Source organism: Thalia democratica, chromosome 3 (genome assembly GCF_965202585.1).
Source record: "Thalia democratica chromosome 3, ktThaDemo2.hap1.1, whole genome shotgun sequence".
Taxonomy (NCBI): domain Eukaryota; kingdom Metazoa; phylum Chordata; class Thaliacea; order Salpida; family Salpidae; genus Thalia; species Thalia democratica.
The window spans coordinates 42,805,811-42,825,551 of NC_139167.1; the positions used below are offsets into that span (position 1 = coordinate 42,805,811).

General features: G+C 25.2%; 1 protein-coding gene across 1 annotated transcript in view; it reads left to right on the forward strand.

The window, feature by feature from the left end:
• The window catches only part of LOC145832308 (prickle planar cell polarity protein 3-B-like), a 28,475-nt gene extending 15,190 nt beyond the window's left edge, over positions 1–13,285 (forward strand). The window contains exons 9-15 of the mRNA XM_082939625.1: positions 2,429–2,604; positions 3,304–3,349; positions 3,638–3,922; positions 9,215–9,317; positions 10,598–10,729; positions 11,436–11,714; positions 13,147–13,285. Of these exons, the coding sequence (XP_082795751.1) occupies positions 2,429–2,604; positions 3,304–3,349; positions 3,638–3,922; positions 9,215–9,317; positions 10,598–10,729; positions 11,436–11,714; positions 13,147–13,279 (1,154 nt within the window). The 3' untranslated portion in view covers positions 13,280–13,285. The remainder of the gene's footprint in view (positions 1–2,428; positions 2,605–3,303; positions 3,350–3,637; positions 3,923–9,214; positions 9,318–10,597; positions 10,730–11,435; positions 11,715–13,146) is intronic.
• The last annotated feature ends 6,456 nt before the right edge of the window (positions 13,286–19,741 follow it).

Consider the following 19,741-nt stretch of genomic DNA (forward strand, 5'->3'; position numbering starts at 1 on the left):
GTTTTCTTAACTTATATCCTTAACTTAGACTAACTTTTCCCTTATCTTACAATGCAAGCTCTTAATACTTAAATGATACCAACTATCATCTTGTCTACATTTATAACTTGGTTTCTATTAGTGATGTACCGGACTCACTATCCGGGTCCGGATCCGGCCGGATATTGCCATTTTTGTCTGATATCCAGATCCGGCCGGATCTTGATATGAAAAAAAGATCCGGATCCAGTTCCGGCCGGATCTCGATTTAAAAAAAAAGATACGGATTCGGTTCCGGCTGGATCTTGATTCTAACAGAGATCCGGCCGATTCGGACCTAGTTAGTAAAAAAGAGCATACAGAAAAGTATTTTTTTCAAAAACAAACCCTTTGTAAATTAAAAAGAGTCATTTTCGTCAGTTAAAATTAAACATCTACCGTGATTGGCTCATTTTGTACACGTAACTAATTTACATTTGTTTACCCTAATGTAACTTTACCCTAATGTTTGCACTAAATGTTTACCCTAATAATTGTTTACCCTAAAACTATGAAATAAACATTTTAGAAATGCAACTCTTTACCTATGTTGTAAAATTAAAAACTTTACTACCAAACTGTCAACCTTATGGTTAGCTTTTCTACTGATTATTAGATTAAAATATTTTTTTCAGTTTTTAAAAACCTCATTTTTACTTAGGCTAGTTTATACTCACTCTAGCTAGTTTTTTTTTTTTTGACTTAAATAGTGGCAACCCTGCTAGTTTAAAAATGTTTGGGATTTTTTTAAAATCTTAGGCTGCCTCAGGCTAGATTACTTTTTTATAAAAATTCAGGCTAGTTTTAAGATTTTTTGAAAAACTCAGGCTAGTTTTCTTTTAGATTTCGAATGAGTTTGAGCTGATCCAGTTTTCAATAGTTTTTGAGTTTCTAGTTAATTTTGTTCAAGAACTTGATTTCAGATTGTCAATTGTAAATATTACCTAAAATTGTCAACCTTGTGACTAGCTGTTCTACTTATTATCAACTTGTTACTTACTTCCAAATACCGGGGTAAAACTTTTACTTCTTACAACTTATCAAAATAGATACTTTAGTGTTTTTTATTGTTCTTTCAATTTGAAGCTTTTTTACTGTTCTTTCAATTTCAAGTTTTTCTTTTGTTCTTTTGATAAAATTTGAATGTAAATATTGTTCAGAAAATTAGCAAACATACCAGCTACTATTTTTAACTGTTAATCTTAACTAGACTTTAATAACATATCATAAACTTTCTTATTATTTAATTATTTTAGCAGCACATTAATATTTTTTAGTCTAAATTTTTTTAAACTATAGATTTTCAAAATTCAAAAGGATATAGTTAGATATAACACATAAAAGATACTTAGTTAGTAGTTAGTAAAAGATCACACAATTATACTGAGTTAGTAGTTAGTTATATAAAATTGCATCATCTTACATAGTAGTTTTTATACTATTTACATTACAATACAAATAACTTAGAGCAGTGCTTCTGAAATGAGGTTCCGCGGAACCCTAGGGTTCAGCGAAGCCTCTTAGGGGTTCCGCGAAGCCTTTCGAAATTTAAAAAAGAACATTTATTTAATTATACTCTTTATGTAAAATTAAAATTAGGGGTTCCGCGGAAAAGTTGAACTTTGGAAAAGGGTTCCGCCACTAAAAAAAGGTTCAGAAGCACTGACTTAGAGTATTAAGAACCCGGTTCCGGCCGGATTTTAATTTTTAAAAAGTATCCGGGTCCGGTTCCGGCCAGATCCTAATTTTAAAAAAGAAGTCCGGATCCGGGAGCGGTACATCACTAGTTTCTATATCCAACAACCATTATGTCTTAAACGCTTAAACGTGTGTATGTAAACCTAATTTGTTAAAAGACCGAAAAAGTTACTTTTTCAAAAATGATGACTCGTGCAAAATATGCCAAATATTTCGGACTCGCTCCTTATAAACTTTAATAAAAAAGAAAGCTAATTTAGAATATGCTAAACTGTTAATTCAAATAATTTTAGAACTATTACTACGTTAAATACAAAAAAAAAGCCTTGTATTATATTACTAAAAAACTAACAAAAGAACTAACAGAAAGCAAATTTGATATTATCGCATTAACAAATAATTAATTGAAATATAATTGTTAATTTGTTTATTAAAAAGTTACACTAATTACATTTTTTATATGAAATTAACAAAGTATAAGAATAGTTTAATACTAAGCTTTTACAACTTTTATTACTAAAAAATTTAGCTTAACCTTACAACTTAAATTTATAGTTTTTTTTAACACTCATGAAATTAATTATATTAACTACAAAAAATTATATACAATATTTTTTGTATCTTATGCTTTTAACTTAGTTTTTTGAATATGTAGTTTTTAATTAAAAATGTTATTTAGAAAGAAAATATACCAAAAATGTAAATGGGACAGGTTTAAAAGAAAATCAACTACAGCACGATGGTCAACACTGGCACGCTGATGAAAAATGTTTTTTCTGCCACGAGTGCAAAATATCTTTAGTTGGTAAAAGGTTTTTACCAAAAAATGGCCAAGTTTTCTGCAGCAAAGGTTGTTGCAACCAAAGAACTTACAAAGAAAAATTTGAAGCTAGTTTTACAAACGAAGTGTAATTTAGCTACTAATCAAAGTATAAAACTTTTTTGATGACAGTTGTTGTAAAACCTGTAAGCAGAGGGAGAATGAATTTTAAACTTGTTAAAAAATACTATAAATATCCAAAACAAAAAACAATGTGATATTTTTTTTACTACAAAACTAATTTTGAAAACTATCGCAAACCAAAATTTTAAGAAACAACTATTGTACTTTTTTATATCTAACTATCAATATCGTACAGAGCAGCTTAGCAAATATTCTACAAATAATTTATTATTTTATTAAAACTTTAGAGCTGATAAAAAAAAACTTTGAAAACGATCAAACAGTATTTTTTATTTGGAAATCAACATTAATTTCAGCTTATTAAAGATACTTCATGCTGACTATAAAGACTTTTAAATAGCTCTTAAGAATAAAATAACGATACTACAAATTTAATTTTATAAAACAGCTTATTAAAAATTAGTTCGGCGATTGTTAAAACAAAATAAAATAAATAAAACTTATTCAGAATTTTTTTTTTTTTTTTTATTTTACTTTCAGAAGAATTTCATTAAATTTCCTTGGTATAAAAAAATAAACTAAAACTAATTATTTAAAAAAAAATTATTTATATAACTTAAAATTTATGTAGTGTATTAACTTAATAAAACTACTCTTGAGTAAGTAATATAAAATGTTTACAGGTACGTAATGGAAATAAAGGTGCAGATAAGCAATCGCTTAATAAAAGTAAGATGGCTTATAGTTTGAATAATTTAAAAAGCAATTGTAAAGCTTTAAATAAAACCTATTCACGTAAAAAAAAACTTAACAAAAAAATAATATATAATAACTAGAAAAATCCTTATTTAAACTTACTACACCTAAAGAAAAGTATTTAAATGGAACAATGCTTAATAAACGCAGGCAACGTTTACAGTAGCAACACTTTGAACAACTTTTAGTTTCAAGATGAATATTTATTAAACTTAGGAAACAAATGCCACAAAAACAAAACAAAAAAAATTGTAATTACAGATAAGTCTAAAAAACAACTACAAGAACCAATTCAAATATGTTCGAAACTTCAAGATGAAGAACAAATACTAGCCCCAAGAGCAATTTATATGCTTAACAAACCTGCTTTAAAAGAAAAAAATGAAATAGTTTTGAGTGGCTATCGAAAAACTGATTCTGCATTAGAAAAAAATAACCAAGACGTTTTAAACCAAAAAATTAAAAACGAAAAGGCTTTTTCAAAAACATATACAAGCTATCATAAAGAAATAAATTCAGTTCCATTTCAAGATACGGAAAAAATAAGTAAATTATAATTGCTGTACATTTGTTTTACATGGATATATATTTATATACATATATATATTGATAAAAAAAAATTATACAGTAATCTTCCTTTTTTGTACCAACATATGTTTCTGTGTCTTAACGAATCAACACACTTCAACTGGGTTCTGTAAAAAAATAGTTACTGTAATGAAAGAATATAAGCATATAATAAAGTAGGTGTATACTTGTGTTCATTAAAATTAAAATAAAATAGTTTTTACAGATTTTTACAATTTAATAGTTAATAATAGGTAAATTAGTTTTTACAGATTTTTACAGATTTAATATTAAGTATTTTGTATATTATTAACTATTAGCTTGTAAAAATCTGTAGAAACTATTTTATTTTAAGTTTAATGAACACATGTATACACCTACTTTATTCTATGCTTCTATACTCTCATTACAGTAATTATTTTTTACAGAACCCAGTTGAAGTGTGTTGATTCGTTAAGACACAGAAACATATGTTGGTAAATAAAGGAAGATTACTGTATAACTTGTTTTCATTTATGTTCCAGTGAACTTGTTACACTAGGATCTTTTGCTAGCAAACGATTGAATTTATATTTTGAACAATATGTATATTAATAATTTTTTAAAGTTTTGGTCGATAACGTTTGACAATTTGAGTTGGAGCTAAATATTTATTTAATTGTATATAAAACATTGGAACAGAAGTGGAAAGTGACTATACAGTAAGACAGTGCTTCTGAACCTTTTTCTAGTGGCGGAACCCTTTTCCAAAGTTCAACTTTTCCGCGGAACCCCTAATTTTAATTTTACATAAAATGTTTATTTAAATAAATGTTCTTTTTTAAATTTCGAAAGGCTTTGCGGAACCCCATTTCAGAAGCACTGCAGTAAGATATACAAGACACACAATTTCAGTAAAACTAAATATATTTCGAGCAACTCTCATCAGTACAGTACAAAGCTAACAACTAATAAGATTTTACAAACTTATATAGCAAACAAGTAATCAAGAGATTAATAAAAGACGAAAGCAATTAATAACAGTTAAAATCATTTTAGTTTACTTACGTTATAATTGATCTACAGTAAAACTAAACAAAAATAAAATTAAAACAACCCTTATAAAGTATTTCGAAAACAAAGAAACAGTATAGTCAAAATATTTTTGCTTAAATTAAACAGGTTTTCTTAACAAAATACAAAAGGCTTCTAATTTAATCAAATCGAAAACATTACTACAAGTTTTATTAATTTCAAATCTATTTAGATTTTAACTGTTTGCACAAGTTGAATTATTAACCAAATGTTCTGCGATAGATGAACGTTTAGATGTATTTAAAACCTTGACCGGTATATCATCTTTCTTATCTGAAAAGAAAAAATTCTCTACATTTTTTGGTACATGCTCTTTTATCCTTTTCCTTAGATGTCTTGTTGTTAATCCAATGCAGCTTGCTTTACAACAGCAACTATATTGTTAAATTACCATACTTTTAGTTTAATATAATATAATAGTTTGATATTGGATCATTATCATCTAGTGTTAATAGTGGCTTAGAGATGAAGAAAATTCTAGGTTTTGCTGCATAATAAGTATTTCTTATTAATTTTCTTTTTTTTCTAACATTTCTGAGCTTTTATTAATGAATTGAATTTTTAAAGTAGCTACACTTTTTTTTTTGGTCCTATTGTATTTATTCTATCCAAATTTTTTAAATGTAAATGAATTGTTTTGTTAACTAACTCTTATGGGTAACCGTTTTTGTTTAATAGTAACTTGATCTGCTTGATCTCACTTAGTAGCAACTCTTGGGAACAAATTTTGTGTTCACGATGACACAAAGTTCTGATTAGATTTACTTTTCTCTTTAAACTACAGTTTGGTTGAAAATTCAAATAAAATCTGGTAAAGTTTTTCTTTCTGTACACCGAAGTTAAAAATCTATTTTCTTCTCGTTTAATTTGTACATCTAAAAGTGCAAGTTCACTATTAATAGATCAATAATATAAAAATTATTAACGAAAGTAGTACCATCAATAAAACACTGATAACTAAAAAACTAAAAAAAAAACTATCAACAGCCTAGTACATGGGTCGGCAGACTTTTGGTAGTTATAAGCAAAATTAAAAAAAATAAAAATCTTCGCGGGCTGCAATTGTAGTTTTTGATACAAATGTCACTTTTTTTCAAATCTACCTTCAATTAGAACTATGAGCTTTTTTATTCTTCATTTCATACTCCAGATTATCTGGTTTAATTTTTTTGCTTTTTATTTTAGATCCCAGAATAGCTAGTGTAATTTTCAAAATTTAACATAATTGCGGGCCGCATTTTATCTTTCGCGAGCTGCTTCCAATTTATATTAAAAACATAATGGTGGGCCGCTTTTTTACCCTTCATAATGCCGCAACTTTCGTGATCTGTTTATAAAATGTAAAGCTATGTAACAATATTTTAAATAACAGTTACAAAAGTAAGCCTGGTTACAAAAATAAGAGTAAAAATATCAATAAAAGCCTTTACATATAAACTTTATTATTTAGTAAGTCAATCTTTAAGCAGTAATCTAAATAAACACAACAACTATAATTTTGGTAGGTTTTGGAAATTTAACTGTTTATTAAACATTATATAAAAGAGACACTTAATGCAATGAACCGAACATATTTCAAGCTATTCTCGTCGGTGGATACATAGCAATAAATAACAGATAAATTTAAGTTTACATAGTAATTGTAGTAATCAAAATATATATATCTTAATAACATACAAAGAATATACAAAACTAATTGAAATACTAATTACGGGTAAAGTTAATAAAATACAAGCAAATAGATACCAAAAAAAGTATTAAGTAAAAAAAGCAACACTACAACTAAGTTCCCCTTGTCTACAAAGGGCAGGTTTTATGTTTAAAATGCAGATAGCCTCAGTTTTAATTAATTCAAAAATCTTACAACAACTTGTAGTTATTTTAAGTCTATTCAAACTTATTTTTTTTCGCACAACTCTGATTATTCACTTAATATTCAGCAATGGAAGATATTTGTACCGCATTTTTTTAATGGTAAAAAAACATCAGCCTCAAAACTATTCATAACACTATTCAAAACATTACTCGAAACATATTCAAAACATTCATAATTTTATCGGGTTTATTTTCTTATTTTTTCTCAGAAGAAGTCAGAAACCTCTCCATACAAGCATGTATCCGTCATTGACCCTTTTCTCAAGCTATCTTGTTATTAGAGCAATATAACTTTTGTCCCAACAGCAATTAAATTGGTTTATAACCATGCTTTTACCAAAGTTAGATATTTTTTCTTTATAGTTAGAAGTCAATAAAGGACTTGAGTTAAAAAGTACTCTAGGTTTGGCAGCAGAAATGTAGTACCTATTAGTTGCATCATATTTTTATTTAATTAAAATTGAGGCTATTCGTATTTAAAATAAAAAGCTACCCATTGTAAGCAAAAGGAATTTCATTATAGTGTTGCTTTATTTACGTAACTATTTTTTTGGTGTTTATATACTTTTATCTAACTAACCATAATTAATACTTCGATTAATTTTGTGTAGTTAATATACTTTGTATGTTATTAAGATATGTTTATTATGATTACTACTATTACTATATAAGTTCAAATTTATCCTTTATATATTGTATGTATCCACTGAAGAAAATAGCTTAAAATATACTTGGTTTATTGTTTTATTGAAAAAATATTTATTCTCTATATATACACTGTTTATAAACTATTTGGACCTCAAATGTTTGCATTGTTTGATATTGATTATTAAATAAACAAATATATTTATTTTGCTTAAACAAAGTATAACTATACTAAAAAAACTATAGTCTTTCACAGAGGAGTAATTATAAAGAAAGATCTTTTACCTGGTTAAAACATAAACTCAATTAATTTATTATTAAAATAAAAGACGACCTAAAATCTTTCTAGCAATATTTTACCAGGTTGTTGTATATAAAAGAGAGAAGGCATGAAGTAACATACCTATGTAAACGAGAAAACTTTGTTCCTCGGCAATCTAAAACAGTTATCAATTAAAACTAAAAACTAAAAAATTTACTCAATAAAAGATATAAAATGTAGCTGCAAACATTAATGCTTTTTTTAAACTGTACATCAAATGCTTTCTATTCAGACAGACATAAACAACAGCTTCAAATGCAGTAAAAATTAATAGTCTGCTTTTATCTTTTTCTATTTTCATTTAAAAAATAGTTTTCTGTAGGAAAACCACTTGTGTATCTTTTTAACTTGTATGTTTAATTTAAATATGTTAAGAAGCCTGTAACAAAATAATAATTAAACCATGTCTTTTTTTGTTTTCCCTGCGTATAAACTAAGTTAAAAGTAATTTTTTATTACAGTTAAAACTAAGTCACAGCTAAACTTCTATCAAGTACATTTAAAAAATATTTTTATGCACAATTTGTACGATTTTAAACTTCTTTGTTGGCGAAGATAAACAATAGCTCTAGGGTTTTATGTATAGTAAAAATAACTTTTAAGTTATTAAGGTAATTATAAAACTACAGATTATACTAATAAAAAAATATGTTATTTATACAAACACGAACCATAAACTCCAAAGTATGTTTAAAAAGTTTGTATGCTTAAAAGTTTGTTGTCTGTTGTATTTTAAAACTATATATTTCTAAACTAGTACTATTTTACTAGATTCATAACAAAGAAATAGTTTTATCATCTATGTTGTTGTCTTAAGTTTTTTAATGGTCATCTATTTACTTGTATCTAATAACCTTACTTAAGTTTAGTAACTTGCAAAACGTTATTATTTATTTATGTTAGTATTTATTTAATGTTTTTATCTTAGTATTGTGCTGTTTCTTATGTATAGTTTTATTTGTTTCTAATTATATTTATAAATTTTATAATAACATACAACATCTCCACATAAATCTACACTTTTAGATACTTTAGTTTATAAGATTTAATAGAATTGTGTCATTAAAAAAGCACAAAGAAACGTTGAAAATTCTAACAAACTATAACTTTAAGTTATTTCTCTTACATACAAAATTAAGAGTTTTAGATATACTAGTAAACTAGATATACTTGTCGAGTACTAGATTACGGTTATCGCATACTTTAAGCTAAAGTTTTCAATAAAATATTTAAAAAAATAGTTTAGTTTTTAAAAAATAATGATATAAACCATATTTATTTAAAGTGTTATATTAACTTTGCTTTTTAAAAAATTACTATGTAATGTATATAACTGTTTAAAAAATTGTTCTCAGATTTTTTACAAAACAACAACAGAGGTATGATATGCTGTAAAAAAAGTACATTAAACTATCATAATATACAAAAATACCAACTTAAAAGAAGTTTCAAACCACAGTGAGTTTTCTGTTTATTCTTTTCAAAAAAATTACTTTTAAAACTTGTTGTTACAAAAAAAATATTTTTCTATCAACTTTAGTTAACGATTATAAGAAAAACTCATTTAAAACTTTAGTTTGTTAATAATAGTTTTGCATTTTACATTTGAAAAATTTCTGTAAACAAAAAAAGATTTTAAGACTCTACGTTTGTCATACGTGAAAATACTCTAGCTTATACCGCTAACAATGTTATCTGATCAAACTTAGTAACAAAGTAAACTAAGTCTACAAAATAGTACATAAAAAAAATATTTTTTATTGTATGAAATATATAAAGCTCATAGTCTAAATTTTAAAAGCTATTATAAAAAATATTTTATATTTTTAGTTTAATTAGTTAAGTATTAAGATTAATTTTAAGGTAGAAATTTATCAAAAAAAATGGATCATATAAAAGTTACTTATAAAAATACATAGAGGTATTTGGAACAATTCCGGCATAAATTGGTAAAATTATACTTTGTATTAGTATGATAAAAATTTTTGTTATTTAGTGTATAACTTTACAACAAATAACAATATATGTAAGCTATAAAACTAAAATAAAATATATATTTGAACTTAATTTTAAAAAATGATTGGCAGTCCTCGCAAAACTAAAAACCAATAAAGTTAAACATCGATATAGACTATTACTTTTCGGTACAATTACAAAGTATTAAAATATCATGTAAACTTCATAAACGAGCGATCATAATTGTTAATTGAATAAAAGCTTTGCAGTGAATTTTAAAATTAACACACTAGGAAAGATATAGTAAAAAACATACAATAAGGTAAAAAAAGTTCGTATGTTATAAGTTATAAATGTTATATGAGATTCTACTTAATCTCTTTTAATTTTAAATACAAAAAAAGGGCTTAAGTATAACTTACAACTGTTTAAACAGTAAACGTCTTGGCTTTTGTTAAGTAAGTGATGTTATATAACTATAAAGTCTTCCTCAAGCCAACAATACTTCATTTTACATAAAAAAAAGTGCTAAACTTTTTTTGACTTTTAAATACTTTTTAATCAGATAAGATGAAGTTTACCAGTAACTATTATAACATTAGTTGCATTTTAAGCCACTTTACCTATGGTCTTCTTTAATTATAACTGTTTTTCTTACTTTGTTACTCTTAATTGTATAATATTTTTCACTTACTTAATTTTTAGAGAACTTTTTACTATAATTTTAAAAAAATAATTTTTTGAGTGATACTGAGACTTGAATTTAAAAATTTAAATTACAGAAACACGCTTTCAAACTTCATTTCCAATCCTAATCTAATTCTGAACGATTTTGATGAAAACAAAAATCGTTTCCATTCTCATAGTACAATTAATTTAAGTAGTTTTGAGGCACAGCAAAAAAAACTTAACAGGTAATTAATAACTTTTTAATAATATAATTATTACAAAAGCCTTTTAGTAGACGGATGGACAAAAAAAAATACAATAGTTTAAATTATAACAAATTAAAGTTAGAAAAGTCTAAAAAGAGCGAAATAAAAATTATAAAAGCATTTATTACCATCCTGGGTCGTTGCGTGGGGTGAAGGGTTGAAGAAAATGCTACACCCAAAAAAAAAACTTATAACAACATTATAAAACTATTAGTTTTTTTAGCTTTTCAAAAATGTTTTGTCTACAAATGGTTTATTGTAATTGTAGTAACTTTATCTTATTAAATTACTTTTTAAATATTAAATTAAGAGGTCTTTAAACTCTTGTAAATTTTTCGGACCCCTAACAAAGTAAGCACGTTTCGCCACTGTTACCATCCATCGAAAATACGATCAAATTAAGTTACAGACAGTATTAAACTTTTTTATTTAAATTTTACTTTGACTTTATGACTTTAATCATATTAAAAACTAGGAGCTTTGATTTAAAAATAAGGCAATAGCTTTTTAAAAAGCTTTCTAAATAAGATAACAACAATTAGATATTTATTTATCTTTAAGTTATCAATTTAAGATTTTTTATATAAAACTTAACTTTCACCAAGTAAAAAAGTCTAAAACTATTTTAAATGAAGTTTTAATGATCTAAATCGTTGTAAGTAAGTATTAGTACGTTCTATTTTAGAGAGTTTTGGACAAACAAAAAGAGTAGCAATGAAGAAATACGCAGAACGAAATCTTTTAATTCTTTAGATAACCAAAATTCATTTGGGTTTATCAAAAAGTTATCAAATGATTCTATTTCTGAATCTACAGATGATAGTGATAACGCATTTGTGCATACAAAAATACTGACAAAAAATATTTTCCAAAAACAATATAATGATGACGACTACAGTTCCGGCACAAGCATTTCTTCTGATGAAAGTTACGAAAGATGGGATAACTGGTTATCTACCAATAAGTAAGCATTGTAAAAACTGAAATAGTAGAATACAGAGTGTAATAACAAGAAAAATATTTACTAATAATTAGTTTTTTGTCCTTACGTCATAAAACAACAGTTTTTGTTCACAATTCTTTATTTAGTTACGATATTTCGCTGCTCATAAAATACTTACAGCTCTACGAACCAAAATTCTGAAATATTTCTATAACGTTGTGTCTTACATATTATTTAAAGAAAAGTATAAAGCATTTAATGTTAAAATAAGTTTTTTATAGAAGACATGTTTATCTAAAAAAATAGTTTTGTATTACTTCAAATGTTAAGTTTTTACTACAAGATTCATTTATTAGTAAATAAATAACAATTAATGTATGCTAAACCCTAAAAACTACAAAATTTTATTTTATAATATGTATAAGATCGCTTGTTCTTGTTATTATTTCAATCAATAAAATCAAAGTAATTTTTTTTTACTTGTTTACTTTAGCATATAGTCTTTTTTATTGTAATTTTTAAAGCTTTATAAATTAAAACTAATTGTAGAGTTTAACTTTATTTTAAGTTTTGTATATAAGTAAGTTTTGACTTAAAGTGCATAGGAATAACACTGAAGCTTTAGAAACATTATGCCATAACACATATTTTTAAAAGTATATAAAGGGTACTTTTGTATTATAAGACAGGTACAGTTTTATTTGTAATATTTCAATTCGAAAAATAAAGCCCAATACACACAAAAACTTATTTTTTTAAAGTAAACATAATTACTTAAATATACGACTTACCCGTTTAGTTACTTATGTACACTTTATTCTTTCCTATACAAAAATAATTTTACAAGTCACGGTTTCGTTATAAATGTTCAAAAAGTTTACTTTCTTTTTCATATAAATTTTCTAAAGTAAGTTTTCATATAACTGAAGGTTTTAAAACAATTTTTATAGTTTAATATATACTAGGAAAAGCAGCTAGTCGATTTTTATAAAAAAATAATTAAAAAGAGTTTAATAAAATTAAAGTAACTAAGTTTCTTTAAACAAAAAACAACGAGAAATGTTATACTTTATGCTGAGCAGATTTTAATCTTAGCAAGTATTCAAAAGTTTAGTTACACAAAAAAAGGTAAATAAACTTGTAAAAAAAAGTTATGTGTTATATTATTGTAAAATTTACATAAAATAGTTATAATTGTTAGTTTGAAAGTTTGTACAATATATTTCTTTTTTTTTTTGAAATTAAACTTTATAACTGCTAGTAAAACTAAATAGCTTAATATTTTAGAATACTAATTACTGCTTAGATGGCAAACTTATGAAGTAGTTTAAAAATGCTTGGAAAATATTTAAACTGTTTTTTCTAATTAATAATTTCATTGAAGAACAAAGTATTCTGTTACTTGTTTGAAATATTAAAGATATTTAGTTTACTAACCAAAAAATCATTTTAGCTCAATGAAGACACAATCAAATTCTAATCATTCTCAAGTAGTATTTAAGAAAAAAAGAAAACTTAATTTTGAGCATAAGTTTGGAACGAACCGTAAGAAAATAAGTATGAAAAACAACTGCATAGTTATGTAAACTAAGAACTTTTTGTTTGTTTAATTTGTATGCTAGTTAATAACCTAAAAACTTCAGACACTACGTCATATGTAACTACATATTACATGAGTTTATGAAAAAAAAAATCATTTTACTTTTTTTATGTTGTTTAGGTAATGTCTCACTAAGCAAATCATTATAGTTAATTAGTACTATATGTTTTGATTTTTTGAAAGCTAATAAAAAGATCTCAACTTTTAGAGATAAATATCTTTCTAGATTTTTTCAATAAGCACTGGAGAGGTCTTTGACCAAAACTGAGTCTGCTTTAAAATATTTTGAAATAATTTAATAAATACAGTTAATTACTTTTAAATTTTGTTTTTAACACAATCATTAAAAATAAAATTAATTTAGTAGGTAAGTACATTCTAATAATCGTAAAAATCGTAATTTATGTTGGTTTATATTATAAATTATTCCTAGTAGAAGCTTCAAAAAAAGACGTTAGTTAATATCTGAAAATATTAACACATTATTACGTTTAAGCTCGATACTTTTCCATTTATGTTTTTTATAAGTTAAGTAAGTGAATTAGGTACTAATTTTAAACACTATGAATTATTCTAATACTTCTCAAACAGTTTTAATTCCTAATCAACACAATTTAATTTTAAAGTTTTAATTAGCTGTTAAAATTAATTACAGACTATCTAGTTGTTATTGTTTAGAGTTCTTTTTTCTGTATACAAGCATTTAAATCCATCATGTTTTATTTTTATTAAAAAAACCCTGTTAATCACTGTTTTAATATTAATCAAGTTAATTTTTGAAATGTCAAATAAAAACATTTATACTAATCTCACTCTACAGAAAAAAAATCCAATATACGAGTATTGTTTATCTAATACAGTATTTTTTTTTAAGTTTTTTTACCCAAAAACCTTTCTGTTCAAAATGCAAATTTGTACTTTTTGAATTTACCTTATAAAATTCCAAACTATCAAAGTATTAATGAAAAAACATTTTTTTGTTTAAGGTCTTTCATATTTTATAACATCAAACAAAAAACATAAGAAAGTGTTCAAAATTACTTATAAAAACGCAGTAAAATATATAAAAAAAGCAAAGAGAATACATATATGCGATTTACATTTAAAAATCTTATAATTAAATGTAAATATAAAACCTTTAAAAAGCCCTTCTTTAAAAAAACGATTGGTGTAGTTTATATAGACATAATTTATAATTGAAATACGAATATACTGTAAAATACTAAAGCTAAATATCGTTTACTTAATTTAAGTTTAGTAGTCAAAAAAATAATACAAATCGTTTATAGAATTAAATTATATTTATCAATATTTACACATACTTAATAGCTACAATATAAAGAATGTTTATAATGAATTTTTATTTGATGTTTTAGGTAATTTTATATCTTTTGATGAAAGTAATGGCTTTAAATAAATTAAAATTATCCATTTTGTAAAAAAAAGGTCATGATTTCTTGAGCTCGTTTTTCCGGTTGAGTTTGCATTCTTGGATTTTGATGTGCGAAATTAAGAGAAAGACTACTGTATTCAAAAACTCTTCTCTTTTTGTAAGACTGCATCTTTCCTAATTTATCGTTGTGCCAAAATAATAAAAGATATGATAGCTGATTATAAATTCTAAGTTTTAACTTTCCTTCTGTTATTATATTTATATTCGTACACTTAGGAAAAATATTAAATTAAAAATGTAATTTACTAATTTAACTGCGTCACTAAAACAAAAATAACAAAAACTCCACTTAAAACAGTTAATGCACTTATGACAGTTTTTAAGATTTACAAAGTCTACGGTTTTTAAACTTATTAACTGTCTTTAGTTTTGTTTGTCCACAAGTTACTAAAACTTTTGAAGGTTAACGATAAAGAAAATTCAAAAATGCAATAACTCTGTTTTAATAAAAAAGTTTTTTTTTTCTTTTTTTAAGACAATAGAGTTTGATATTTGCAACAAACTTTTCCTACCGCGTTGCGCCAGCTGGCATAGTTTTTGTTGTAAATGGAAACTTTAAATTAGGCTTGTAGCTCTAATAGTGCTAGATTTATAGCTTTCTGACCATTATCTTTTTAAACTAATTTTATTTTGTCCATTAAGTAAGTAAACATTGAAAGTTGGCTAAGAATTTAATATAACACAAAACTAGTTGTAAATTAAAAAATAGAGAATTTTATTAAATTAGTTAGTATTTGTTTATTGTACAGATGTTTTTAGTAAATATTCGCTGTTGGTTAAACGTTTTTGAACAAAAAACAAAGTTTGAAACAAGAATTAAAATTCACCAGATAATTATAAAATTTTCCTGGACAAGACGTTAAAAGGTATCCAAATGGTGTGCGACTCAATAACTGAAATATTCTTCGTGCACCAGGTCCTAGGGCCAATTATTTTTAGCGTCTTTTTTGTCGCTTAACAAACTAAAGTAATAAATAAGTAGATATAATATTTTGGAAATAATTTGAAACTAGTTGCAAAGTTTTAAACAACTTAACTAATAACGTTCGAAATGTTACTATGAAAAATTTTATAGTTGTATCATTTGTATCGTTGAGAAATATGACATCTTTTTAAAACCATTATTTATTTCGGCATCAAAAACAAAACTGAGATATTTTACACCATTTAATAATAAATAATGAACTTCGAAGAAAATATTTACATTTTGTAAATTGCTATAATATAACCTTGATTTCAATTGCTTTATTGTGTTTGTATTTATTTTTTGTATTTTAGTAAGAAGGCACTAGTGACTTTACTTAAACAAATAAAGTTTCTGATTAAACAACGTTTTTATTGATTTTTTTTTTCATTTTTCTGGGGTAAAACACGCTCCAGTAAACAAATCTAAATACGCCCTGCTGCTTAGTCTTTGCTTTCATTTAAACTCCTGCAATATTTTTAAAATAATTTTCATATCAATAAAGCTAAAGTTTTTTATTTGCATTTACTTTGATTTAGTTAAGGATTTTTCGAAAAAAATTAATTCTTTTACAAAAACATAAAAATATTTTGTATGTTAAAAAAAACTTTATATTTAAATTTTTTACAAAATACAATTAAATTTTAATACAGGTAAAATGTGTATATTTTTTAACATAAAATTTATATTTGTAAATACTTTGTAATGTAGGAAAGGAAACGGGTTTCGGTTTTTGTAAAATCAACTTTTGTTAAAATGCATAATAAGCTCTCCAGACCAATATAAATAGACCAGAGCATCTCAATATTGGGGAGACACCGCGTCGAATGTTTAAAAGAGTTGCTGATCATAAACGCAGTGCTTTTTTTTGATCATTTGAATCGTTGTATACAATGTCAAAACTCATACTTACAACATATTAACTAAATTTTTATTAATAATTTTAGTTTGTAATATTTTATTTTAGTAATAACCATTATCTGTTACGGCCATCATCAACAAAATTGAGATGCTTCGCGCTATCAATAATGAATAATGAATTATACCACACGACCATCAACAACAGTGTCCAAATGAGTCCTAATCAGGACAAACCAGGTCGTAGGTTGTCTCGTTCACTGATTTTGATGGTCGTGTGGTATAGTTGATTATTGATTATAGTTTAAATAGCATGTTTTTTATAACTTTGTATACCTACGTCATATAAAGATAAAATTTTTTTGTTATCATTCTGCAAAACTGTTTCACATTTCACTTTAATTTTGAAAAAGAATAAAGTAGATAGGAAAAGCTTTAAGTTTTTTTATTTTATCGAAAGTTTTTACATATTAAGTTAAAAATAGTATTTAAACACTATAAGCTATTTTTAAAACTCAAATTTAAAGTTATAAATTGTTTCCTTAAAACAAAATGTTCTCTAACTGTTTTATTTGACAATTTATTTTTATTATTTTTTTATACTAATTGTGTTTTCCATATATCAAAAAACAAACACATTGTTAAACATAATGAGATTTTTTATTCTTAGACTAAACAACTGTTGCTTAAAAATTGCTAACGTTTTGTAGTACTTTAAGTCGTTATATATACATATATGTATATATATAGAATTAAGTTATTTAACTTGATAAATCAAATCTTTTACACTGAGCCCACCTTAAGGGCTTTATTAATAAAAAGGTTTATTTCAAGATGCAAAACTTGAAGTACTCGAGTTTCGTGCTTATGCACTCATCAGCTTCAAAATAAGTTCAAAATAAAGCACAATACAAAACAAACAAATGAAAGTTTTTAAAAAAATTAGCGTAAATAGATTATGACGTAATTTTGAAACTATCGAAAATCATGCAAAACGGCTTGTGCAAAAATTAACTTACCAATCGACAATAAACTGGAAAAAATTCATAAAACTTCAGTGAGTAACTATATATTAGGAAAGATAATTGAAAGAAAAAAAGATAAAATTAAGATAAAAAGTTAAATAAATATTGAAATTTAAATTGTTGTAAGATGAAATTAAAACTTGTTAAATTTTAAAAGCGATTTTTTTATATGTCTACAAGACGATACAAACTCGCTTCGTTTATTTAGGCATCTCTTGCCTTTCCGTGCATATACAACGGCTGTTGCTTCTTTGAGACACAGCCTACATATTGGGCTATTGCCGTCAGCTATAGGCTGTGCTCTTTTTATAACTTCCCAGGATATTTCAAAGTCAATACCGCTGCGCTTTAAGCCACATACACACTTCGAAAGCTTAGTGTCATTTTCATACATGCCGCCTTTAAAAGATTTTTTTATGATTAGCATACCTGAATCTAAACTGAGTCGAGCACAAGCCGACATAGAACCTCTTCTCAACGCCAGAGTTAACTGTTGCCTTGTAAACGATGTTCTCTGAACGGCAATTTCCCCCTTTCAAATTATATTTACAGCTACCAGCGCAGCCACATTGACTTCTAATTCCTGAGTTTTGATTTAAAGTTTTTTTGTTGTGTGCCTTAATGATATTCTCTAAATTTGCCGGACACGAATAACTTATTTACGTATTATGTTTGTTAAAAATTTTTGTTAGCGGATTTTGTTTATTGAAGTGTTTTTGGACTAGATTTATAAATTTTCTTCCAATATTAGTTTTTACTAAATTATAAAAGAAGGGTTGTACCAAATTACATTTCTTGTTCTTTTATGCTTTTGATTATTTTAATTTTGTTGCTCAAGTTTTTCAAATTTAAGTTTATTATCGTATCCGCATTTTTTCATTATTGTTTCATATTTATCTTTAATCTTTAGAAAATTTTCTTCTTTACTAGATCGTTTGTTTAAGCGTTGATTTATTATGTTAGGAATTTCTTTTATATTATTTTTAGGATGGCTTGATTGTTTAGTAGCATACATAACTTTAGCGTTTTGTTTTTTATAAGGCACAAAAGAGATATCATTCAAGTTGAGTTTCATATCTAGGAAGTCATGTTTTGAAGCTGATGAGTGCATAAGCACGAAACTCGAGTCCTTCAAGTTTTAAATCTTGAAATAAACCTTTATGTATATATATAAAATTAAAAAACATGTGGTAAATTAATTTTTGCACAAGCCGTTTTGCATGATTTTTGATAGTTTTAAAATTACGTCACAATCTATTTATGAAATTTTTTTTTTTACTTTCATTTGTGTGTTTTGTTTTGTGCTTTATTTTGAACTTGTTTTGAAGCTGATGAGCGCATAAGCACGAAACTCAAATCCTTCAAGTTTTACATCTTGAAATAAACCTATATATATATATATATATAGTTTACTGTACGAAAAAAAAGCGCTAAAAATATTTGGTCCTAGGACTTGGTGCACGAAGAACCTTTCGGTTATCGAGTCCTACACCACGGATACCTTTTAACGTCTTGTTCAGGATTATAGCTTATAATACTATTGATTAACGATATAAATCAAGTTTTAATTGAAAATAAATGCTTATAAAATAGTTATTTAGTATAACTCACTTTAACTGTGAATTAAATAGAAACCAATCTTTACTACTTTAAACCATAAATTGTTTGTTGATGTCTAAATGTATGGCTTTATTTTTTTTGTAACTTGTAAATTTTCTAAGTATAAATTTAGATAGTAATTTTATTGTTAAAAAGTAAGTTACTAAAAATTTAAGAAATGAAATGAAAATCATATTTGTAAGTTATAAATATAATACCATTTAAAAGGGAATTTATTACAAGAAATTATGTTAAAACTCATTAGATAGGGCTTATCAAATGACTTTGACCAGACCGGATCAATTTGGATGGAAAGTGATCTGGAATTGAAATGCTAGGTGTTACAATGCCAGTTGCGCACTAAAGTGTGAAAAACCTTGTTTGGTTTAAAAAAAATATTTGTTTTCTAGTAATTAAAGTAGTTCGTTTTCACAAGTTAAATCCAAAATTTTATTATTAGTATACCATAACCGCCATTTTAAACCCGGTATACTTTATACCAGAGTTCGAAAGCCTTTTATAAGTTGCATGTCAGTTTTAAGAAAAAAA